The sequence below is a fragment of the Enhydra lutris genome, unplaced genomic scaffold, assembly GCF_002288905.1.
Source record: "Enhydra lutris kenyoni isolate GAN:26980312 unplaced genomic scaffold, ASM228890v2 scaffoldscaffold68, whole genome shotgun sequence".
NCBI classification, from domain to species: Eukaryota; Metazoa; Chordata; class Mammalia; order Carnivora; family Mustelidae; genus Enhydra; species Enhydra lutris.
Genome location: NW_019154152.1, coordinates 12,790,628 through 12,817,232, shown reverse-complemented (window position 1 = coordinate 12,817,232; position 26,605 = coordinate 12,790,628). Strand labels below are relative to the sequence as shown.

General features: G+C 40.0%; 1 protein-coding gene and 1 pseudogene across 2 annotated transcripts in view; both read right to left on the bottom strand.

Annotated features, from left to right (window-relative positions):
* The window catches only part of LOC111159539 (proteasomal ATPase associated factor 1), a 41,759-nt gene that overhangs the window by 8,877 nt on the left and 6,277 nt on the right, over positions 1-26,605 (bottom strand). Inside the window, exons 4-9 of one of the 2 annotated variants that reach the window (XM_022522067.1) lie at positions 24,928-25,017; positions 13,904-14,002; positions 13,089-13,239; positions 6,807-7,001; positions 1,509-1,600; positions 51-166 (exon numbers count right to left, since the gene is read on the bottom strand). In XM_022522067.1, coding sequence (XP_022377775.1) covers positions 51-166; positions 1,509-1,600; positions 6,807-7,001; positions 13,089-13,239; positions 13,904-14,002; positions 24,928-25,017 — 743 coding nt within the window. The remainder of the gene's footprint in view (positions 1-50; positions 167-1,508; positions 1,601-6,806; positions 7,002-13,088; positions 13,240-13,903; positions 14,003-24,927; positions 25,018-26,605) is intronic. The other variant, XM_022522068.1, reaches the window with a different exon arrangement.
* Positions 20,659-20,886, bottom strand: LOC111159540 (annotated as a pseudogene).

Genomic DNA, 26,605 nt, shown 5'->3' with positions numbered 1-26,605 from the left:
AATTTCCATTCTGTAGAAGACCTGCATCATGCAAATGAATAGTGACTCACCTTGGACTCCTCACGTCCAGCTGATAAATGTTTCCATCCTGTGTCCCAGCCAACAGCAAGAAGCCAGAGAGAAAAGTGCAGCAGTTGAAGGCATCTGAGCCAACAAAGAGGAACACCTGGGAACAAGCGGGAGCCGAAATTGCTGCTTAAACATTGTTTTCAGAAATAAGCAGACACCAAAAAAAGGAAAATTTTCCTATTTTTAGAGACATTTGCTTTCCTCTCCCTTTAAGTACTCTGCTTCTAAACAAAGTATTCAGCAAGGACCAAAGAGGAACCAGGCCCCGCAGAGGACTTCAACAGTGTATGCACGACCACACCCAGATGCAGCGGTTTTCAAACTACTGCCCCTCAACACACTGCCTCCCAGGACCCACACTGCCTCCCACTACCCTCAGTACCCAACATCTTTCTTCTGCTTCTCATTACAACCCTCCATTTGAGAAACACTTGCAATTCACACATTTAAATTTTGTTCCTGTCACTTCTGACAACCTTTTGAAGGGAGACTACGTAGGAAAAGAAACAAGCTTAAATAAAGTGGCAATTTAAAGAATTATAATTCTGCCTGAAAAAAGGAATTATCAGATTTTGTTGTTGTTGTTCTCTACTCTTAGCTCAATCTGATCATTTCTGCCTCAAATGTTCTAAAAAGAAAGGAAAAAAACAAATTTGGCCAAACAAACAAAACCTGTGATTTCCCTTCAGAAGGAAAAGAAGTGCAGAGGCGATACGACCAGAAAGAGTGATGTTCCTGGAATGTCATTTCTGAAAATGGAAACATCACTAGAACAATGAAGTAACAAGACGAAATGTAAATAAAAAATCTGTAGCCAACCCAAATCATTAAAGTTGTCTGGGTGAGGCTGATGGGCAAAATCAAATCCCAGGGAACTCCGGGCTTAATGAAGAACAGTATGCCCAGTGCAAAACTTCAGCGGCTGAAGGAAAAAAATTCAAAAAATTCTTCCATAAGAGACATTCTGGTCACTAGTTGATCAAAAGTCCTGAATGCATGAGTCCTTGACTCAGAATTTCTTCACATTACCTTGGATATGGAAGGGAATCTACATAACCTCATCATTTTATACACAGCACACGGAGGCCCAGAGAGAAAGTGACTTAACCAAGGTCACAAAGCAGTAGAGCATTTAATCCTCATCATATAACCCTACAAGGTGAGTACTACTATGCCCAATTTAGTGAGGAGGAAACTGAGGCTCAGAATGGTTAAGTAACCTATGAATGTCACAACCATTGTAGAAGAGCTAGGACGTGAATGCTGCCCTTTCTCCAAATTCCCTGCTCTTAATTGTTACATTCTATTGCCCTTTACTCCTGCAGCTTTCTCAAAAGATGAACACAGGGAGCAAGCAGAAATGTTTCCAAAACTGCTTTCCAAAAATCAGAGTGATCCAGCATGCCCCAGAGTTCCAAAGTCTTAGAGGAACCACTTGCCGGCTGCCTGCTCTGCAGTCCCAAGCACTGAAGTTTCTTATCCTCCCGTGCCAACAGCAGCATTTTCGACTCTGTTCCAACCTCCCGTTCACCTGCATGACAGATAAACCATGTCAACAATGGGCTAGGCCGATCAGCTGGCAGTGCCAGAAAGTACAAATCCTCATGGCTGTTTATTGAATTCCTCTTAGTGATTAACTTGCTAACTTAAAAAAACTTTTATTATATTCTGTCTCTTGACTGTTCGTACTGTTTAGATGTTGGTACACATCTGTCAAAACTCACAGAACTGATCATTTAAAAGGGTGACTTTTGGGGCACCTGGCTGGCTCAGTTGGTAGTACATGCAACTCTCGATCTCAGGGCTCTAAGTTCGAGCCCCAGGTTAGGGATAAGAGATTCCTTAATAAATATATATATATTTTTTTAGATTTTATTATTTGAGAGAGAGAGAGAGAGAGAGAGAGCAAGAGTGCACATGGGAAGGGCAGAGGGAGGAGAAAGAATCTGAAGCAGACTCCACACTGAGCCCAGAGCCCAGCACAGGCCTCAATCCCATGACCGCAAGATCATGACTTGAGCTGAAACCAAGAGTCAGAAGGTCAACTGACTGAGCTACCCAGGTGCCCCTAAATAAGTTAATTAAAAAATATATAATAAAATAAGATAAAAAGGGCAACTTTTACTACATGTAAAATACGTATCAATAAACCCAACTTAAGAATATTAAGTCATTTGGAATGTGACAGGATACCATATTAGCAGCAGGGGCACAATGTTAAAAGAGTCTCTGCCCTCAAGGCTCTTATGGTCTGCAGCAAATGAAATTTATTCATTCACTAAAATCTTTAGTGAGGGTCTACTATGTATTGGACACTATTCTAGGTGCTAAGGAAATAGTAATATACGAACAGACAGGGTCCTTACTCTCAAGAATTCTAGTGGAAATAGGAAATAGTGGAATAGGTAAATAAACAAATAGGATATTTTCAGACAGTGATGAATTCCACAAAGAAAATAAAAAAGGAAAATCTAATCAATAGTGAGTAGATGTGGAAGGCTGAGTGAGGAAACGTAATTTTAAATTTAAACTTCAACTGTAAAAAAAACTCCATGAGGGGTACCTGGGTTGCACAGTCAGGTAAGCATCTGACTCTTGGTTTCAGCTTAGGTCATGATCTCAGCGTAATGAGATTGAGCCCTGCTTCAGCTCTGTGCTCAGCATGGAGTCTGCTTACGACTCTCTCTCCCTCTACCCCACCCCCACCAGCTCAGCCTCTCTTAAATAAAAACAAACAAATAAATCTAGCAAATAAATCTATCTTTAAAGAAACTCCATGGAGGCCAGGTTTCAACTGAGATCTGAATGGTAAACCAGAAATTAGTCATGCAAAGACCTTTGCGAATTAAAGGCAGTATGACACGAGGCTGGAAAGGAATGTGGAGGTAGAAAGTGTTAAGCCAAGTGAAGTGGATAGGATTTTAATATATGTATTTAATATATGGATTTAATATATGTATAAAAGAAGGTCACTGGAGGAGAGTAGGGACGAAGGAGAGCAACATGACTTGATTTGTGGGTTGTTTTTTTTTTTAATGACCACAAATGGTTGCTCTGAGGAGAATGGATTATAGGAGACTAGTAAGGAGCACCTGGGTGGCTCAGTCGGTTAAATACCTGCCTTCGGCTCGGGTTATGATATTGGGATCCTAGGATCAGGCCCTGAGTTAGGCGCCCTACCCAGCTGGGAGTCTGCCTCTCCCTCTCCCTCTAATCTCTCCCCACCTCTCTCAAATAAATATATAAAATCCTTAAAAAAAGAAAAAAAAAAAAAAAAACAGGGTGCCCAGGTCACTCAGTAAGGATTATAGGAGACTAGTACATGGTGCCTGGGTGGCTCAGTCAATTAAGCATCTGCCTTTGGCTCAGGTCATGATCCCAGGGTCCTGGGATCAAGCCCCACATCGGGCTCCCTGCTTGGTAGGAAGCCTGCTTCTCCCTCTCCCACTCCCCCTGCTTCTGTTCCCTCTCTCACTTACTCTCTCTGTCAAATAAATAAATAAAATCTTTTAAAAATAAATAAATAAAATAAAAAGCATATTTTCATTTAAATTACTTTAAATTGAGATGCCAGGGTGGCTCAGTTGGTTGTGTCTGCCTTCAGCTCGGGTCATGATCCAGGGTCCTGGGATTAGTCTCGCATGTGGCCTCATGCTCCTTGCTTATCGGGGAGCCTGTTTCTTCTCCCTCTGCCTGCTGCTCCCCCTGCTTGTGCTCTCGCTCTCTGACAAATAAAATCTTTAAAAAAAATTACTTTAAGCCAATACATTTTTAAAAAACTTAACCTTGTTTTAAGTAATATTTGTGGGCTATCTTAGGTTTGAAGTAAAATATGTGTATTAAATATATTTAATAGTACACTACTGAAGATGTGTACTGCCTGAAATAATCTTATTTATCACTAATTGCATATGTATCACACTTTGGGAAAAGATTCATCCTATTAATTCCAAAGAGAGCTCAGGGAACATCTGGTGGTCAGCAACAATTTTAGTTCTTGGACCACAGTACATCTGCATGGAAGTTTAAGACAAGAGAGTACCTACAGTGTGTCAAAAGTGAAGGGCAGGGGCACCTGGGTGGCTCAGTGGGTTAAAGCCTCTGCCTTCAGCTCAGGTCATGATCCCAGGGTCCTGGGATCGAGCCCCGAATAGGGCTCTCTGCTCAGCAGGGAGCCTGCTTCCCTTCCTCTCTCTCTGCCTGCTTCTCTGCCTACTTGTGATCTCTGTCAAATAAATAAATAAAATCTTAAAAAAAAAAAAAAGTGAAGGGCCATGGGGCACCCAGGAGGCTCAGTCAGTTGAGTTTGACTTTGACTCAGGTCATGATCCTGGGGTCCTGGGATTGAGCCCTGCATCAGGTTCTCGGCTCAGCAGTGAGTCAGCTTCTCCCTCTACCTCTGCCCCTTTCTCCACTCATGCTCTCTCTGTCTCTCTCAAATAAACAAAATCTTAAAAAAAAAAAGTGAAGGGCAAAATTAACCCAAATCAGTTGAAAAACCTATGTCCACATAAAAACATGCACACAGATATTTATAGCAGCTTTATTCATATTCGCCAAAACTTGGAAGCAACCAAGATGTCCTTCAGTAGGTGAATGGATGACTAAACTGAGGTACATCGAGACAATGCAATATTATTCAGTGCTAAAAACCCATAAAAAGATATGGAGGAACCTTAAATGCTTATTACTAAATGAAAGAAACCAATCTGAAAAGACTGTATAGTTTATGATTCTAACTGTAACGTTCTGGAAAAGGCAAAATCATGGATGCAGTAAAAGTATCAGTGGTTGCCAAGGGTTATAGGAGAGGAAGGGATGAAGTGGTAGAGCACAAAGGATTTTTCAGGCAATGAATCTTCTGTATGATACCATGATGATAGATACATGTCATTATACACTTGTCCAAATCCACAGAATATACAACACCAAGAATGAACCTAATAAAAATTACTTAAGTGACAATGATATGTCAATGTAGGTTTATCAATTATAACAAATATACCACTCTAGTGAGGGATGTTGATAAAATGGTAATTGGGGAGGCTGTCTGGGGCAGAGGGAGTATGAAAACCATACCTTTTTTAAAAGATTTATTTATTTATTTATTTATTTATTTATTTGAGAGAGAGAGCACGTGTGTGCAAGTGTGAGTGGGAGGAGGGGCAGAGGGCGAGGGAAAGAATCCTTAAGCAGACTGCACTGAGCGTGGCGCTCAACATGGGGCTTGATCTCATGACCTGACCCAAAACTAAGAGCTGGATACTTAACCGACTGAGCCACCCAGGTACCCCGAAAACTGCACTTTCTGCTCCATTTTGCTGTGAACCTAAAACTGCTCTAAAAAATAAAGTGTTTTCTTAAAGATTTTATTTTTAAGTAATCCTTACACCCAATATGGGGCTTGAATCCACAACCCCAATATCAAGAGTCTCACATTCCACTGACTGAGCCAGCCAGGTGTCCCTAAAGAGTTGTTTTTTTTTTGTTTTGTTTTGTTTTTTGGTAAAGATTTTATTTATTTGACAGAGAGATCACAAGTAGGCAGAGAGAGGGAAGCAGGCTCCCTGCTGAGCACAGAGCCTGATGTGGGGCTCGATCCCTGGGATCATGACCCGAGCCGAAGGCAGAGGTTTAACCCACTGAGCCACCCAGGCGCCCCTTTAAAGGTTTTATATATTCATTTGAGAGAGAGAGAGAGAGACAAAGACAGCACAAGCAGGGAGAGAGGCAGAGGGAGAGGAAAAAGCAGACTCCCTGCTAAGCTGGGAGCCTGACTCAATCCCAGGACCTGGAGATCAAGACCTGAGCTGAAGGCAGATATTTAACCATCTGAACCATCCAAGTGCCCCTGCCCCTAAAGATTTTTTTTTAAGTAATCTCTACACCCAACATGGAGCTCAAACTTGGAACTCCGAGATCAAGAGTTGCATACTCTACCAACTGAGCCTGCCAGGTGACCCCCACTACTAACTACTCTTATTTATTTATTTTTTAAGATTTTATTTATTTATTTGACAGACAAGAGATCACAAGTAGGCAGAGAGGCAGGCAGAGAGAGAGAGAGAGAGGGAAAAAGGCTCCCTGCTGAGCAGAGAGCCCGATGCGGGGCTCGATTCCAGGATCCTGGGATCCTGACCTGAGCCGAAAGCAGAGGCTTTAACCCACTGCACCACCCAGGTGCCCCTACTAACTTCTCTTGATCTAACCTCTGACCCAACCAAACATATCCTTCTACCCAATAGTCAATTTCACCTCAAACTATTTTAATGTGAACTGCCCCTAATCCTACACCCCAGCTCCCATTCTCCCATCCTTCCCATTCTTGTCTATTCAACTCAAATTCATCCTCCAAGGTTCAAGTCAACTTCTTTGTGACACCTTTCTCATCTACACTAACCTAAAATATAAAATACTCTCTTCTTCCAAAAAAAAAAAAACATTTTATTTGCATTAAGAATCATTATGTTGTTCCAGCTAAAATTTTTTTGTTTTATAGGCATCAGTCTCATCTGCTAAACTATGTACTTACTTAAATGTAGTTAACATGACATATACTTCTTTTATAGATTCCAAAGCAACAGAAACATAGTAGGTATGCAATAAATACTAAACTTATGGTGAAAATACAAATACCAGCCAAAAAAGCAGGGCAAGGAGAGAAAAGGAGAAGCTAAGGCAAACACTGAAGGTGCCTAAGGAATCAAAATAAGCTCAACATATCATTACCAACTTACTCGGCGTCTGCTCAGGCGAGCCGAGGTTTATGGAGTTGTCAGCAGCACCCACAGCCACTCCATTGATAGAAGAACCACAGTCTGCAATGACTCCCGGGCAGGCTGAGCGCCCACAATCCCAAAGTCGTGCTGTCCCATCTCGAGAACCAGACACCACATTCCTCCCCCTATCAACAATGGCTGTATCCAGAATACCTGGCAAGAAGGAAAAAAAAGGATCCTAAGATGGAGTGGGTCATAAAGGAACTACAAGGGCAGAGAATAAGGATATGCATAAATGACTCCATTGCTTCACAAACATGTACTGGATATGTACTACATGCTGGGCAAGTTCAAGTGCTAGAAAAACAGAAATAGAACAGCGTCCTTGCTTCCCAATGGTTCAAAGACTAGTCCTTAGAGACATACTTAGAAAAACGTTTGGATTTAATTCTTAGCGGAGTGTCCTAGAACAGTGGTTTTTAAGTTTTAATTTTGGCTTTTAAAACATGTTTTTTAAATAAAAATTAAGATGTTTCAGTTCAGTTTGAAAAATCACTGTCTTACTGCTTCCACTGAGAACTAATTGAAAGGATTAATCTCGCTATCTTAAAGATGTGACTTCTGTACTGGCCAAGATAGCAGCCCCATCTCTCCCAGGTCCTTCCCCTTATAACTGAAAAAAACGTGGACATAAGACAAGAAAACTGGGGGGCGCCTGGGTGGCTCAGTGGGTTAAGCCTCTGCCTTTAGCTCGGGTCATGATCTCAGGGTCCTGGGGTCGAGCCCCACATCGGGCTCTCTGCTGAACGGGGAGTCTGCTTCCCTCTCTCTCTCTGCCTGCCTCTCTGCCTACTTGTGATCTCTCTTTCTCTAAAAAATAAATAAATAAATAAATAATTTAAAAAAAAAAAAAAAAGACAAGAAAACTGGAAGATGGAAAGAAGGGTACATAGGGACCTGAGGACTTGGAGAACAAAAGAGTAACAAATTCCCTGGATTTCCTTATTGCTTCCCATACAACCTGGAAAGGATCTACAGAAACCTCCAACAAGGAATTGATTTTTTAAAAAATGCACAAATTAAAAAAACAAAAACAAAACAACCCAACTCCAAGAAATAGTTGCAAAAAATTGGGAAAGGGGAGGCCTAACAGAAAATGTTGGCAACTTACTCAAATAGAGAGAGAAAAACTGCTACCTCCCCTTCCCCAAGGTCAGTGAGGCTAAAGAGGCAGCGCTCTTCTACCCTACTCCCACTGAAGCAGGAGGCAGCAGTCCAATTCTTTGACCCTTGACAGTGATCAGGCTCAGCAGGGTACCGCCAGCAGGGTCCAGTGGTGAGCTGAGCCTCTATCCTGACCTGGCAACAACAGGTAGAATGAGAAAAAACAAAGTAGTGGAAAGTAGCACTCTACTTTCCCCCAACTACCTTCTCACAATATGGTGGCACCTAGAATGGATCTCTTCACTCTGAGATGACAATAAAAGAAAGAGGAGCCCTACAGAGCTGGAACCTATGACAAATTACTCTAGAAAGAAGCTATGAAAGTAGTAGGAAGGCCTTGCAAGAGAAGCTACCAGAGCAAAGACCTACCAGAAGCCAAAAAGGCTTTAAATATCAAACCAAACTGATAAAAGTCCTCAACATAAAAACCAAGATGAAAAAGCATTTGCCGGGACGCCTGGGTGGCTCAGTTGGTTAAGCAGCTGCCTTCGGCTCAGGTCATGATCCCGGTGTCCTGGGATCAAGTCCCACATCGGGCTCCTTGCTCGTCAGGGAGCCTGCTTCTCCCTCTGCCTCTGCCTGCCATTCTGTCTGCCTGTGCTTGCTCTCTCTCCCTCTCTCTCTCTGACAAATAAATAAAATCTTAAAAAAAAAAAAAAAAAAAAAGAAAAAGCATTTGCCTTCAAGAAAAGATTCCATTGGGGGTGCCTGGGTGGCCCAGTGGGTTAAGCCTCTGCCTTCAGCTCAGGCCATGATCTCGGGGTCCTGGGATCAAGCCCCGCATTGATCTGCTCAGCCGGGAGCCTGCTTCCCCCCACCCCCCACGCCTGCCTCTCTGCCTACTTGTGATCATTGTCTGTCAAATAAATAAATAAATAAAATCTTAAAAATAAAATAAAAAAAAAAAAAAAAAAAAAGAAAAGATTCCACTGAATCACAAATAAACATCCTAGCCAATGTCTGGGAAATAAGAACGTTAAATGAAACTATGACTAAAACAAGTCTTAGTAAAAAATACAGCAACATTCATATATCTAGCCATGTTTTTAACAAGTTTATTCCATTAAAATTATCTAGTTTTACTATTAAACTGGTTTAATGTTGCCAGGAAGTAAAAACACACATACCAGGGAAGGGGAAATGTATGTGTGTGTGTACATGGAAAGAGTAATGGTTGTGACTTAGATCTCAGAAAAAATGAGTCTTGAAGAAAAAAAAAAAAGTTTTGAAGCACCTACTGTTACTTCAAGGCAGCATATCTTATTTCAAAGAAAATAGAGAAGAGTTTGAAAATAATGGCCGAAGAGCTGAAAATGCAACCTGATCTGTTAAAATTATTCCACAAATGCAAGCAGCTTCCCTACCATGGTGAGCAAAACTCAACCAATCAACTATAATGGTGTTCCATTTGTCTCAATGTTTTCACAGATTAAGAATGATCTGGCAGTTATTAGAGTTATGATTATTAAATTATCATTCAAAGGATTATATTTCTATATACCTCCAAATTCACCAACCTTAGTTAAATGGCCTGGGCAATTTAAAAACTTCAAACTAAAGCACACCTTGGAGCTACTTAGAAGACTCATGTATAGTAATATCCCCTTAGCCACAGTGTCACTTTCTGTGGTCAAACACGGTCTGAAAATATTAAATGGAAAATTCTAGAAATAAATAATTCATATGTCTTAAATTGTATGCTTTTCTGAGTAGCGTGATAAAATCTTGCACTATTCCACAGCCAGGACGTGAATCACATCACTTTACCCAGCATATCCACGCAGTATCCATTTGTGTGTCACACATCACAGGTTTGTACATATAGGAAAAGATAGTATATACACGATTTGGTACTATCCGCAGTTTCAGGCATCCACTGGAGGTCTTGGAACGCATTACCCAGGGATAAAGGGGGACTACTATATTACAAAGACAAAACTACTTTTAGTTTATCTTTTCATCAGAGAGATTTAAAAACATACACATATCTCATCTCTGCTTATTAAAGAACACACTAATTATTTATATATAAAATACATATCTAAAAATATAAGGGAAAACCAATTATATATTAACTAGGATCATATTTGTTGCTACTGGAGAACTTCTATTAGAATTAGTCTATTCTATTAGAAATAACAATTTCTGCTTTTCACATGACAAGTATGTTAAAATATCACAAAGCTCACCCTCTCTGGCAGGAATTAAAGTTTAGCTTTGTATTTTATAGGAACAATAACATTTATTGGGCACTTACTATAATACCAGGGATTATGCTAAATCCTTCATATGCACCATCTCATTTAATACTGCTATCCCCATGTTCATGAGGAAACCAAGGCTCAGAATAGTTAAGAAGCAACTTTTTGAGGTCTTACAGATCATAGGTGGAAGAATTAAGATTTTTTTTTTTTATTTTATTTATTTGACAGACAGAGATCACAAGTAGGCAGAGAGGCAGACAGGCTGTGAGGGTTCGGGGGAAAGCAGGCTCCCTGCCGAGCAGAGAGCCCAATGTGGGGTTCAATCCCAGGACCCTGGGATCATGACCTGAGCCGAAGGCAGAGGCTTTAACCCACTGAGCCACCCAAGCACCCCAAGAATTAAGAGTTAAACCAAGATTTGTATGTTTCCAAATCCCAAGCTTAAACACTCTACATACTGCCTCACGTACTATCTTATTTTCATATACCAGAAGCAATAAGCAAGCCAGGGATTTAAAATAACAAAAGTTTGGGCACCTGGGTGGCTCGGTGGATTAAGCCTCTGCCTTGGGCTTGGGTCATGGTCTCAGGGTCCGGGGATCGAGCCCGGCATTGGGCTCTCTGCTCAGCAAAGAGCCTGCTTCCCCCCTCTCTCTGTCTGCCTCTCTGCTTGTGATCTCCCTCTGTCAAATGAATAAATAAAATCTTAAAAATAAATAAATAAAAATAAAATCTTTAAAACAATAAAAATTTATCCTTACACAAGATCTTTTTTTTTTTTTTAAAGATTTATTTGATAGACAGAGATCACAAGGAGGCAGAGAGGCAGGCAGAGAGAGAGAGGGGGAAGCAGGCTCCCAGCTGAGCAGATCAAAGCGGGGCTTGATCCCAGGACCCTGAGATCATGACCTGAGCCGAAGGCAGAGGCTTAACCCACTGAGCCACCCAGGTGCCCCTATCCTTACACAATATCTTTATACAGAGCTACTTTGTTAGCGTCCTAATGGTTCTTTGCAATAAGCATCAGGCTATGTTCAGTCCAGTGTTCCTGGTGATTTATGTCTCACTTGCCAAGACTTAACCTAGGCAATAAAAGACCATGTTCACTTTCAACGCTCACTATTTTCTTTTTGACTGGTGGGGGCAGCAAACCAAGGTTTACTGAGTGATAGCAAACTGATTGTATAAAGCTCCTGAGAAGGGAAGGGACCACAGAGGGTTGCCCAAAACTCACTATCTTCTGTTTCTCTTATTTAGTCACCACTTGTGAAACCACTAAAGATCATACATGCAGGTAATAATTTTTTTTAATTTTTTAAAAGATTTTATTTATTTGACAGAGATCACATGTAGGCAGAGAGGCAGGCAGAGAAGAGAGGGGGGAAAGCAGGCTCCCCGCTAAACAGAGAGCCCGATGTGGGGCTCGATCCCAGGACCCTGAGATCATGACCTGAGCCGAAGACAGAGGCTTAACCCACTGAGCCACCCAGGTGCCCCCAGATAATAATTCTTTATTCTGTTTTTTATATAGTTCATGGCCTTTGCTAATAAACATTCTTTAAAATATTTAAAATCTTGTAAGTAAAGAGATTAAAGTTTAAAAAGGGAGCCATACAATGGAACTTGGAATTCATTTAGCTGGAGACAGTGACGCACATGCTGCTAAACTATCAGAGATTAATTTTGATTAATTTTTATTTTCTGTACTGTGGAAGAATGGGCAACAACAAATCTGGCCCTGCTTAACAGAACTACCTAGGGAAGAGCATTCAAGACCTCACAAACATTAATTTGGATCTGACTTCACATCACTTCTCCTACAGTTTATCACTTCTAGTCAACCTGTCTGGCTCCTAGTTCCTGGACTCCCTATCTATGCAGGCCGCTTTGACTCCTTAGACTTCTTAGACTCCTTAGACCAGTTCTTCAGGCTGAATGTGAAGAAGGCTCCAGATATCTTTTCTATTCCTCCTCAATGTACCTATGTACTGACAGTCTTAGAAATAACCTTGCTAAGGTTAACATGTATTTGCTAGATGATCTGTATGTAACCTAACAAATCATTATAAAGAAATAACAAAACTTAAACTCAACCATACAAGTTATTTATAATGTCGTCAGGTACAATCAAAAGACTAGCTTAAATACGTTAAGTATAGGGCAATACATAATTAATTCTCAAATGAGTCACACAGATGATGTGTACTATGGTTCCAAAGGAGGGAACAAGGTAAAGAATTATTGGGGATGTTAATACTTTTTAAAAAATACCTAAACTTGTAAAATAAGAATAACATTTATCACCTTTTTAACATTCCAATTAACGACAAAACATTGCTAAATTATAATTTTGTCCCACAAACCAGTTACAAAGGGAAAATGTCCTCATTCTGTCTCTATAACCTGTTATCAACTGGCTATACGGCTAATCCATTCCTAAAATCTGAACTGTGACTTAAATTCATAGGAACTGATAGTCAGTGTCAAGCTCTATCTTTGATATCTAGTGACGCAGCCATTTGCCACCCAGCTTTTACTGTCACCTCAAAGGACTAATAATGAGAAAATGTTGGCACACATCTCTCTCTCTCCTAGCACACAGCAGATAACCTCCTGGGGAGGATTTTTTTTCACTTGTCAAGTGTAGAAAACAACTATCTGTGTAAGTCAATTAGTTCTGGAGAGCAATAACAAGACTCAGTGTCAAAGGAATTTCTAATCCTTGAGGAAACAGCTCATTTAAATGGCCAGTTAGAGGAATTATTCGTGTTTTTCTAGAAAACTAGCTTCTGTTTCAACCTTTCCCACCTTTTTGGTGATTTGTCTCTGGGGTATCATTACAGAAGCCTTTTGGAGAAATCACCCTTCATACCTCCTTTGTGACCTTTGAAGGTCACCACACAGCTAGCATCTTCAGCTGACCAGATCTTCAGCTGGGCATCCATTCCCCCACTCAGAACCACAAGGCCTGATGGGAAAAACCTGCAACAATTCACATCAAATACATGTCCTTCCAATACTCTCTGGAAAAACAAAAGAAAATTCCATGCTAGTTCTCTTGTCCATTCCCTGATATTTTCTTACCTGTCATATCCTTGGTCCTTTAAATGAAATATCTACAAGCTATGCCTACATGCTGGTTTTTAAAACTAGTGAGGTTCAAAAGGATCTCTTTAGCTCATTTGTATACCAGGCAGTGTTTTAAGAGCTACTGACTCCCTTTCCTGTAGCTCTGGCTACAGATATAATGGATTTGAACTCCAAGGTTCTCCCAGCGATCCTTAAGTCTAGTTCTACATATAAGGAGCTGAGGAGGCTTGAGGACACTTTTACTCACCTCTTCTTAAAATTCTCTGCATAAGGTGGAGGATTTTGGCCATATAATCAAGGTAATAGCCTAGCTAATCTGGCTTAGAAGCTGATCACTGAAGGCAGTTCATACCAAGGGACCACCCACCTAGACATTCACTAGTCTGGCTTCTCCACTGTTCCAGGCCCAATCTGTTCTGGCAAATCACCAAGACTGAGGATGGTTCTCAGATTAACAAATGGGAGAACAAAGATCAGTTGAAGTGCGGTGGTTCTATAAATTTAGAATGCACCACTCCACTTTCTGTGACCCAGTCTAAGGCTTCTCCAACCACCCTTCATGTACAAGACCCTAAAAGCATAACCAAAGCCTTTTACTCTGAGCTCGCCATTAGAAGCCTGCCAGATCTTCATGCTCCCATCAGTACTAGAAGACACGCCAAGACCGCCTCCACTGGAAATGTCCAGGCATGTTATCTGTTCAAAAGACAAAATAACTGGTGTTATAAATAATGAAATGCTCTTCTTTCCCTGAAATATGTTAAAGATTACTCCTGTTTCACACTCTTCCAAGACCTCTTCAGGCCTACGCTTCCCAGCACAAAGGACAAGTGTTTTCAGGTGAAGACTGAGGTGTCATCACCTATCTCCTAGCAAGGCTAGCGCCAACATCTTTTATTTCTCAAAACAAAAAGATGTTCTTGTAATCATCTACAGCCTTCTGCTTCAACTATAAAGTTTTTACTATCCCCATATCACTTCCATCGTTTCCATTTTTTGCTATTTTTAAATTTTTTTTTTAAGATTTTACTTATTTATTTGACAAAGAGAGAGAGAACACAAGCAGGGGGAGCAGCAGAGGGAGAGACAGAAGCAGGCTCCCCGTGGTAGAGCAGGGAACCCACTATGGGGCTCAATCCCATGACCCTGGGATCACAGCCCAAGCCAAAGGCAGACACTTAACCGACTGAGCCACCCAGGCACCTCTCTTTTGCTATTTTAAAATTAAGATACCTCATTCTTAGGAATCCATGTACACAAAAGACAGTCAACTAAAACATACCAGATGGATTCAAGAAAAAGCAAAGATGCTTCCAATTTACTTCTTCACATTCCCTCTATAAAATCCTAATTGTGCGTATATGTGTATTTCAGAATAAGTAACAAAAAATTCTGATCCCTTTATGCAGTTTCAACATTAGCAATCACTTCATGCATAAGCAATGATCATACACATGCATACATACATATACTTTTTATTAAAAAACACCCAGCTGCAAATATTCCAGAAATGTAGGACTGAGATGTATAATCCCAGACATATTCCTGGATTCCCATAAGACCTAAATTATTAAGGGACAAGTAGGGTAGGCTTTAATTACCCAATCTTCCATTTTTCTTTGTTCTAAGCCAGTTGAGTCATCATGAGTAAATTCGGCAAGAACTAAAGGGATATATCTGTCACCTCTAATACCTTCTAAGACTTTTTCTTCTTTACCTTGACTCCTCAGAATAGAAGTACTGTCTTTTTTTAAAAAATATTTATTTATTTATTTATTTTTAGAAAGCGAGAGAGAGAGAGAGCACATTCATGTGAGACAGTATGGGAGAGAGACTCCTCAAGCAGACTCCCTGCTGAGCATGGAGCCTGATCTCACCACCCTGAGATCATGACCTGAGCCGTAACCTAGAGTCAGATATTTAAGCAACTGAGCCACCCAGGTGTCCCAGAATAAAAGTGCTATTAACTTAATTGTGAATCCTTTAGTTTTAAGGATTATGACAATGACTAACCTTTATATAATATTTTATCATTTATAAAACATTTTCAAATACATTCTATCATTTGATTTTCATAATAATTCCATTCTGCTCCTAGCTTCCCATTGCTGGATACTGGAGACACGGATGTAAATATGACATAGTGCTGCCTTCACATTCTAGTACTGGAGTACCCAACTCTCAGATCTATCTTTCTTCTCCAAACTACCGCTACTATCCTGCCTTAAGCCTGAATACTAGGATCATCAATTAACTTTTCAATTCTGTCTGGCTCCCTAACTACATGACAAGTTGAACAATGTCCAGCACTATTTTGGGGGGGGGGAGATTTTTTTTTTTTTTAAAGATTTTTATTTATTTATTTTGACAGACAAGAGATCACAGGTAGGCAGAGAGGCAGGCAGAGAGAGAGGGGGAAGCAGGCTCCCGCTGAGCAGAGCCCGACGCGGGGCTCGATCCCAGGATCCTGGAATCATGACCCGAGCCGAAGGCAGAGGCTTTAACCCACTGAGCCACCCAGGCGCCCCGAAGATTTTATTTTTAAGTAATCTCACACACAATGCAGGGCTCAAACTTACAACCCCAAGATCAAGAGTTGTGTGCTCTGCCAACTGAGCCCAGCCAGGAGCCCCTGTCCAGCACTTTCTTAACACAGCCACAGACTATGTACATGGTAACTAACTCAACAAACACCAAAGGACAGTAGTCTGGTAATAAGAATGAAGTACCTTAACAACATTAGATAGGTGAGTAAAGCCATCTGACCCATATCAGTAAGAGCAACTACTGTCCCCATTTGCAGGGCCCCAGAAACAAGACATTTAAACACTTCCCTACTCACGCTGAAGTAGATTTAATCCTTAAAGCAACATAGCTCAACCTCTTTCCTGACTCAGGTGCTACCTATTCAACTGCTAGCTTTACAGTGGTCACCTCAAACCCAACCAAGTTCAAAACAGGATTCTCATGCCCCCCCAGCTTCATACCAATACAACTACTTGACCTCAACCAGTAAATGGCACTATAATTTACCCAACTCTTCGGAAAATTCTGGAATGATCCCAACTCCTCATTTTCACTCACATTTCACACCGAAGTCATTAGCAAATCCTGTCTGGTCCTACACCCGAAGAATGTAGGCGCTACACAAGAGTTTTATTCACTGCTATAGCCCCAGCACCCAGAGTACCTGGATTATAGGAGGCAATTAATAAATGGATAAGTCATGGGGCGCCTGGGTGGTTCAGTGGGTTAAGCCTCTGCCTTTGGCTCAGGCCATGGTCTCAGGCTCCTGGGATGGAGCCCCAGGTCGGGCTCTCTGCTCAGCAGGGAGCCTGCGTCCCCCTCTCTGCCTGCCTCTCTGCCTACTTGTGATCTCTCTCTCTGTCAAATAAATAAATACAATCTTTAAAAAAAAAAAAAATGGATAAGTCACCTAATAATGAACTCAAATAAGAGGAAAGGAGAGTATGAAATAGAAAAAGGGCACAATTAGGGCGCCTGGGTGGCTTAGTTGGTTAAGCATCTGCCTTTGGCTCAGGTCATGATCCCAGGGTCCTGGAATCAAGGCCTGTGTCAGGCTCCCTGCTCAGCAGCAAGTCTACTTCTCCCTCTGCCCCTCCTACCTATTTATGCTCTCTCTTGCTCTCTCTCTCTCATAAATAAAATCTCTAAAAAATAAAAAAGGCATAATTAATCATTTTTTTAAATGACCTACTTCTCTCAACTATACTCAAATAAAAATAAGTAAATTTGCGGCACCTGGCTGGATCTTGATAGAGCATGTGACTCAGGGTTGTGAGTTCTGGGCATGCTGGGCACAGAGCTTCCTTTAAAAAAAATAAATTTAATTTAATTTTAAAATGTTGTATGGAGGGGCACCCGGGTGGCTAAGTGGGTTAAGCCTCTGCCTTCGGCTTGGGTCATGGTCCCAGGGTTCTGGGATCGAGCCCCGCGTCGGGCTCTGCTCAGCGGGAGCCTGCTTCCCCCTCTCTCTCTGCCTGCCTCTCTGCCTACCTGTGATCTCTTGTCTGTCAAATAAATAAATAAAACCTTAAAAAAAAAAATGTTGTATGGACATTGGGGAGGGTATGTGCTATGGTGAGTGCTGTGAAGTATGTAAGCCTGACGATTCATAGACCTGTACGCCTGGGGCAAATAATACATATGTTAATAAAAAATAAAAATAAAAATAAAAATATAAATGTTGTATGTTACATGTATTATATACTGTATTCTTAAAATAAGGTAAGCTGGAAAAAAGAAAAAAAAATGACCTATTTCTCAAAAGATTTTCCCAATTCTGCCAAAAAGTTTATCACTTCCTCCCTAGTAGTCTTCAGCACTATGTTCATATATTGTAGTGGTTGTCAACCAGGGACAACTTAGCTCATCACATCAGGTGATGTCTGGAAACATTTTTAGTTGTCATAATTAGGGAACAGCCCCCTACAATAAAGAATTACCCAGCTCAAAATGTCAGTAGTACCATGGCTGAGAAACTTTGATATATTCTATTGTATCTCTCAGTTAATATACTGTCCCTGGAGGGGGCAGAGATATTGTTACCTTATCTATTTTACATATCTTTGGCGTCTTAGTTCCTAGATCTAAAGAGTAATTAAATCTCAACTATCCAGTTCTTCCAAAGTAACAGAACACTGAAGAGTAGATTATAGGTCATACCAGCTATCTCCTTTCTCTAAACTTTTATTAAAGTAGAAAGGAAACTAACATTTATTGAAAAGCTATTATATTCCAGACACGTAACACACTACTCTCATATAATACCCTCAAAAATCTATTAAGATAAGTATTATTTCTATTTTTCAGTTGAGAAATCTAAAGTTTAAGAAGTGATTAAGTAATATCCTCAAGGTGACACAACAGAGCCAGGATGCAAACCTAGGTCAGAGTTTAAAGCTAGAGATCCATTTCTTAGTTTCAGCAAAAAAACAGATCAATGGGATGATCCTAATTATTGGATAAATATGACAATTCAAGAGAGGGAGATATGGGTGGATTACTTTATAGTGTCTTGATATGCTAATCATTTAAAAAATAATTAAGTTAGATCCCTACTTTAAACCAAGTAACGAAAATAAAGTTTGAAATGTAGAAAAATAAAGCATAAAAATTCAAAGAAAATACTATATAATTTTAACACTTACTTACTTACTATGTTTCAGACAAAATTCTGTTTAAATCCTTGTAACAGCCCCACGAGATATACTTTTACCATATTTTACAAATAAAGAATCTGTGACATAGAGGGTAAGTACCCTGGCCTAAGGTCACAGTTGAACCAAAATTCAAATCCAATGAGTTTATCACTAGAGTCTGTGCTCTTACCCATTATAATGTGCAATTATAAGTGAATATATATAGGGGCACCTGGGTGGCTCTGCCAGTTAAACAACTCCTGATTTCAGCTCCAGCCATGATCTCAGGTTCTAAGACTGAGCCCCACATCGGGCTCCATGCTGGGCGTGAAGCCTGCTTAGGATTCTCTCTCTCTCTCTCTGTGCCCCTCCCCCACCTTTCTCCCTCTCTTAAAAAAAAAAAAAGAACATAAATATAAAATCATGGACTACCCTAAGCAGGACCCCAAAAGTAGTTACCATAAAGGAATAAATTGATGGGCTTTCTTACCCACAAATAGACCGAAATACACCCAGAATCTAGTGTATTACTATGTTCTCATCACCTGTCTGAGCATATTTTTTTCTTGTTAAAATCTTTTTAAAATTTTCATCATTACTGTTATATTCTATCTTTTCAATATATTTTTCTTGAAATATCTTATTTATTTGACAGACAGAGCTCACAAGTAGGCAGAGAGGCAGGGAGAGAGAGAGGGGGAAGCAGGCTACCCGCTAAGCAGAGAGTCCAATGCGGGGGCTGAATCCCAGGACCTGGGGATCAGGATCTGAGCGGAAGGCAGAGGCCTTACACCACTGAGCCACCCAGGTGCCCTCAATGTATTTAATGTTATTTTTGTATATATATGAATTTTTCTTTTCTTTTTCTTTTGAAAACTAAATGTTACAATTTATTCCATCTCCATGATTACAGACATTACAGGGCAGGGCAGGTACCCAAGGCAAATAAAACAAACTCTTCTCCCATTTAACCAGATACAGCATTTTGGCAGTTTTATGATAATACATGTTGGCTTAATTAATTGACTTGGGATGAAAGCTGGCAAGGGCAAATGTTTGTAATTTACATCTTCCTCCATTGTTACTCCAAGGAACTTAATTCCTAAACTACAGTATAAGCTCTGAAATGGTGTATACCGCAACATTCTTCAAGCTTTCACATTTTTTAAAAAATTTTATTTATTTATTTGAAAGACAGAGATCACAAGTAGGCAGAGAGGCAGGCAGAGGGAGAGGAAGGGAAGCAGGCTCCCTGTTGAGCAGAGAGCCTGATGCGGGCCTCGATCCCAGGACCCTGGGATCATGACCTGAGCCGAAGGCAGAGGCTTTAACCCACTGAGCCACCCAGGCGCCCCCAAGCTTTCACATTTAATCAGAATCTGACACCTCTTCTTAAGGTAGGGAATTCTTTTTTTTTTTTTTAAGATTTATTTATTTATTTGACAGACAGAGACCACAAGTAGGCAGAGAGGCAGACAGAGAGAGAGGAATAAGCAGGCTCCCCGCCGAGCGGAGAGCCCAATGCGGGGCTCCCGATGCGGGGCTCGATCCCAGGACCCCGAGATCATGACCAGAGCCGAGGGCAGAGGCTTTAACCCATTGAGCCACCCAGGCGCCCCAAGGTAGGGAATTCTTAAAGCTGTCTTCCTCTTGGCTAACCCAGTCCACCAGCAATCTTAAAAATTATCATATAAAAATAAAATTGTTCTCCCAAGCATTGATTAAAATTGTTGGGCTGGGATCCCTTTTCAGAGCGTTAGCTCCTTGAGAGAAAAGAGATATCCTAACCAACTGCTTCCATGAATAACAACGCTAGTACAAGGTACCCAATGTCCTTCGCAGCAAAACTCAAGAAGTTAGGCAGCCCTGAACATCCTGACAAGTTTATCAGTATTTATATACAAAGGATATGTAAGTCTGATCCCAGACCAAGTACTGCAACCATAATCCTAAGAAATCATTCAGTTTCAGCACATGGATTTCCTCTAAGATGCCAGAGCAAGTGAAAAATCACCTCAAAGCAAAGAGTGACGCATCTTTTACAAGTGAGAGGAAATCAAGGAGGAAAGAAAACTCCTCCCTCCTAAACTCCTCATCAAATCAATGGCTATTTTCACAGCTTTAATTGACAAAATCCAGTGTCCTCATTTTCCTAACTGAAGGAGTCTATTTTCAAGGTGACTGTCAAGGTCAAGAAGAGCTTTCAGGCTTTTCTTTGCATGGCCCATGAATTCCAATCCCTCAATGGGAGTCTCCTTCTCCTTTATTGCTCTCTAAACACACCGCTGATAGTGCCTGAAGAGGTCGGTGCTTGAGCCTGAGGAGCTGTCCCCGCCCTTGAGGAACTTCTTGGCAAACCAGCAATTGAAGGTCCTACTCCCGCTCCATGTCAGTGCAGGCCTGCCCTAAGCTATTCATGTTAGCAGTGGTGACAGTTAAGTTTTTCTTTCTTTACAATTTTGGGATATAGTTTCTTCTAACAAATAGACCAAAATACACCCAGATTAAAGTGTATTGCTCTGTTCTGTTCACCTGTCTGACTATATTTTCTTTTTTTTTTTTGGCTTTTAATTTTCATTTTTATAGTATATTCTAACCTTTCATTGTATTTAACTGTATTTTTGTACGTATATAAGTTTTTCTTTCTTTACAATTTTGGAATATAGTTTTCTAACAAACAAGCAAAATACACACAGGATGCAGTACATTGCTCTATTCTGTTCACCTGTCTGATTGTATACTTTAAAAAAAATTTTTTTTTTTTCCATTTCAGATCTCTGGGGTCTTTGTTGCCATATTACTATTTTGTTCTCTCACTCATCTGTTCTCTGAACAGAATGACAAGATGGAAAAACTCACCTCAAGAAAGAGAACTAGAGGCAGTACTGACTGCCAGAGACCTAATCAGTATGGATGTGAGTAATATGTCAGAACTAGATTTCAAAATAACAATTATAAAGAGACAACTGACAGAATGGGAGAAGATATTTGCAAATGACATATCAGATAAAGGGCTAGTATCCAAAATTTATAAAGAACTTATCAAACTCAACACCCAAAGAATAATCCAGTCAAGAAATGGCAGAAGATATGAACAGACATTTCTCCAAAGACATCTAAATGGCCAAAAGACACATGAAAAAATGCTCAACATCACTCAGCATCAAGGAAATACAAATTAAAATACAATGAGATAACCACTTCATACTGGTCAGAATGGCTAAAACTAACAAGTCAGGAAATAATTAATGTTGGTGAGGATGCAGAGAAAGGGGAACTCTCTTTCACTGTTGGTGGGAATGCAAGCTGGTACAGCCACTCTGGAAAACAGCACGGAGTTTCCTCAGAAAGCTGAAAATAGAGTTACCCTATGACTCAGCAGTTGTACTGCTAGGTATTTATCCAAAGGATACAAAAATGTTGATTTGAAGGAACACGTGCACCCCAATGTTTCTAAGAGCAATGTTCACAACAGCCAAGCTATGGAAAGGGCCCAGATGTTCACAGACAGATTAACGGGTAAAGAAGATGTGGTATAGGGGCGCCTGGGTGGCTCAGTGGGTTAAAGCCTCTGCCTTCGGCTCAGGTCATGATCCCAGGGTCCTGGTATGGAGCCCCACATCGGGCTCTCTGCTCAGCAGGATGCCTGCTTCCCCCAACCCCCGCCTGTCTCTCTGCCTACTTGTGATCTCTGTCAAATAAATAAATAAAATCTTTAAAAAAAAAAAAAAAAGACGTGGTATAGATACATAATGGAATACTACTCAGCCATCAAAAAAATGAAATCTTGCCATTTGCAATGATGTCGATGGAACTAGAGGGTATTATGCCAAGCGAAATAAATCAATCTGAGAAAGACAATTATCATATGATCTCATTCATATGTGGAATTTAAGAAGCAAAACAGAAGATTACAGGGAAAGAGAGGGAGAAATGAAACAAGATGAAACCAGAGAGGGAGACAAACCATAAGAGTCCCTTAATCATAGGAAACAAACTGAGGGTTGCTCGAGAGGAGAGGAGGAGGAGGGGATGGGGTAACTGGGTGATGAAAAGTAAGGAGGGCACATGATGTAATGAGCACTGGGTGGTATGTAAGACTGATGAATCACTGAACTCTACCTCTGAAACTAATAGTACATTATATGTTAATTAATTAAATTTACATTTAAAAAAATTTTTAAAAGTATATACATTATTAAAATGTTTTGAAGTCAAAAAAGGAAGTTTCACCTTCTTGTAATAAACTATATTTCTTGTAATAACCTTTCTTGTAATATTACTTTCTTGTAATAAACTATAAATCAAAAGGCACAATTCATAACTGGATTTCTTTAAAGCAAGACAAATCTTTATTCACATTTATAAAGCAATCTAAGAGCAAAATTCACCTAGGATTTTTACAAGAAATCTTTTCCATAACAGTTTGCATTTATCTTGCCCACACATACTATTATAGCCATTATTTTTAAATTTATTTTAGAGATTTGTTGGTGGAGGGAGGGGAAGAGGGAGAAAGAGAATCTTAGCAGACTCCCTGCTGAGTCAGGAGCCGAGATGGGGCTTGATTCCAAAACCCTGAGATGATGACCTGAGCTGAAATCATGAACCAGATGTTCAACTTGACTGAGCCACCCATGTGCTTCTATTATAGCTGTTTTTTAAAAAATCTCTTCTTTATCAAGGCTTTCCAAAGCAACCATTTAGTTTTCAAAGACATAATCACTCTGTCTTTTCATCCTCATATTACATTGGTTTACTGTATTTAATTAACAAAGTTTCAAAAACAATGTAATTGATAGTGTAACTTATCCTTAGTAAGCATTCAATTTAACCAGTAGTATCGCAGTATGTAGATCTCAGAGAAGAGCTTACAAGCCGTGAACGTGCTGTGAGCATCAGTTAGTACATTTTACACAGGAAAGGCAGAGCAATAGTTAACTCCATAAATTAGTTAAGTGGAAGTCAGAACATACCAAAAGCCTTATAACTTGCACTTCCCATGACTCAGCAACTCTATTTTATAAATGTATTCTAATTTCTTCCTAACTTTGTGAATAAAGGGTTAGCCAAATCATCAAAGTATAAAATCAGGAAATCAAAAATACCTGAAAGTCCAGTAATATAAGATTGGAAAAATGAATTGTAGTAAATCATACAGTAGGAATACTATGCAGCTCTTAAAAGAATATGCAGAGGGGCACCGGGGTGGCTCAGTGGGTTAAGCCTCTGGCTTTAGCTCAGGTCACGATCTCAGGGTCCTGGGATTGAGCCCTTTCTCTCTGCCTGCCTCTCTGCCTACTTGTGATCGCTCCCTGTCAAATAAATAAATAAAATCTTTTAAAAAATAAAAAAAATTTTTTAAAAAGATACTCTGGGGGAAAAAAAAAGAATATGAAGAAAGATGACATACAATGATGTACACATTATTAAGAAATAGAATACAAGTTATAAAACAGTATATACTATAAAAACCTATTTTGGTAAAATATTTAAAGAAAAAAGACAGGGCAGCGTGCCTGAGTGGCTCAGTTGGTTAAACGTCTGACTTCAATATCAAGTCCCACACCAAGCTCCCTGCTCAGTGGGCAGTCAGCTCTCCCTCTCCCTCTGCCCGTCCCCCTGCTCACGCACACTCTCTCTCTCTTACTCTCTCTCTAAAAAATAAATAAAATCTTTTAAAATAAAAGAAAGAAAAAAGATGAGAATTGAGTGAAATAATACATAAAGCTTCACATGGTACAGATACATAGCACACAATCACATGGTGCAGACACATAGTAGCTATTACTACTGTATTATTAATACAGCATTTGTAACAGAAGTTCACAATAGTACTTCAGTTACTTTAGGTTGTAGAATATGAGTGATTTTTCACCTTTTGATAGTTCCTAAATTTTCATCACGTAAACTATGTCTGTTTTATAATAAGGATAAAAGATAGCCATTTTGTAAAATGTACTACACAATATAATGGAAGGCTTTAATATAATCAGTTTATCCAAATATTTCTCATTTATGCTTCCAAAAACATCATGGTAGTAGAAAGGGCATTATCACAGAGACCTCTGAAAATTATTCCTCAATATGCTGTACTTGGAATTTTGATAAAACATCCCTGTCCTGTAGGCAATGAGACAGAAATATAAACAATGGCAAATTACATAAACACAACTACTATCATTATCCAAAAGCCACTAAGCAGCTTTGTTAAAACATAAATAAGTAAACCTCAGACAATTCCACTCTCTAAAATTGCCAGTGAGTGGATTTATATACATATTCTATGTGGACCCAAATACCAGTTTTGCCAAGCAAAAAAACTAAACTAAACACTTCAGCTATGGTACCTTAATACACAGTAAATGAAAGACACATTAATTATGTTTATAGCACTCAAGCAGACGAAATGAAAAATTAACATGTCATTATATTCTCTCATTTTATCAAAATACTTACACTCTTTGAATGAATTCTGGAAAAAGTAGTGTATGGCGCCAAAAACTTTGAGGATGCATTTTCCTTCGGACAAGAAATATGAATGCTTTTCTAAATAGAGAGGGAAAGAAGAAATTCATCAGTAAAGTTACTCCAGTGGAATGAAAGGCTCTTAAAGAAAACATAGATGATAGGAAATTCTAACTTTTTTTTAAGATTTTATTATTTATTTATTTATTTGACAGACAGAGATCACAAGTAGGCAGAGAGGTAGGCAGAGAGAGAGGGGGAAGCAGGTTCCCTGCTGAGCAGACAGCCCGATGTGTGGCTTGATCCCAGGACCCTGCGATCATGATCTGAGCTGAAGACAGAGGCTTAACCCACTGAGCTACCCAGATGCCCTGGAAATTCTAACTTTTTTTTTTTTTTAAAGATTTTATTTATTTATTTGACAGAGAGAAATCACAAGTAGAGAGGCAGGCAGAGAGAGAGGGGGAAGCAGGCTCCCTGCTGAGCAGAGAGAACCCGATGCAGGGCTCGATCCCAGGACCCTGAGACCATGACTTGAGCCAAAGGCAGAGGCTTTAACCCACTGAGCCACACAGGTGCCCCTGGAAATTCTAACTTTTTAAATGTACCCTTTCTAATCCTCCTTTGCCAGCTCACAACACTACCACTCCCTTATAGATTAGCAGTCCTTTTATTGCAAAGGGCCGCAATGTAATTTGGTATTGTTTAGCTGCCCTTATCTTTTTATATTGAAGTAAACTCCCACAGAAGATAAACCAACAGTAAGATACTAATATGAGAGCATTAATTTTTTTTTAAAGATTTTATTTCTTTATTTGACAGAGAGAGATCACAAGTAGGCAGAGAGGCAGGCAGAGAGAGAGGAAGGGAAGCAGGCTCCCTGCTGAGCAGAGAGCCCGACGCGGGACTTGATCCCAGGACCCTGAGATCATGACCTGAGCCGAAGGCAGCGGCTTAACCCACTGAGCCACCCAGGTGCCCCAGAGCATTAATTTTTCAAAGAAAATCTAATATGAGTACTCTCAGTTAGCAGTGGGGCAAGGAATAGGATTAACAGATAGGAGAAAACATCACCAACCAGACTCCAAGTCTAGCACCTAAAAGACTAGTCTAAAAGCTAACTTACTGCCTACAGGAACTTTAAGAAAAAATGTTAAGACTACGGACATCTATAGTTACCACAGAAAAAAATTGGTAAATTATGGTACACTTATACAATCTGTAGGCCCTGGTCAGGCTTGCAGTGCCCATTCCAACAGTTCATCCATGTTCATAGACAGCTCATCGCCCCACAGCTGTATTAATTCCTCACGTGTTTTGCTAGTCATTATAACATATCTTTCAACTACTGTAGCAAGAAAACACTGGTGACATAGTTGAATGGTGACATTCAAATTATATCTAGAAAAAGATGTTAGGTTCAGGTGATAGGACTTGCACAAGGCAGCCTTTGTAACCATTTAAGATTAAGTATGTTGGTGTTTCAAGGTAGCATGTATAGAGGTATAAAAGGCTTAGTAAACCCTTCAGGGATTCTTGCAATATGAGTCCTTTAATCTAAATGGCTGAATACCAAAACCACCACCTAAGTGTGTACCTCCTATAGGGAGCTGAGTAGAGTTACACTCGCCAAACAGCCACAACCTGTTATCTCTTCTGCAGCAGTACT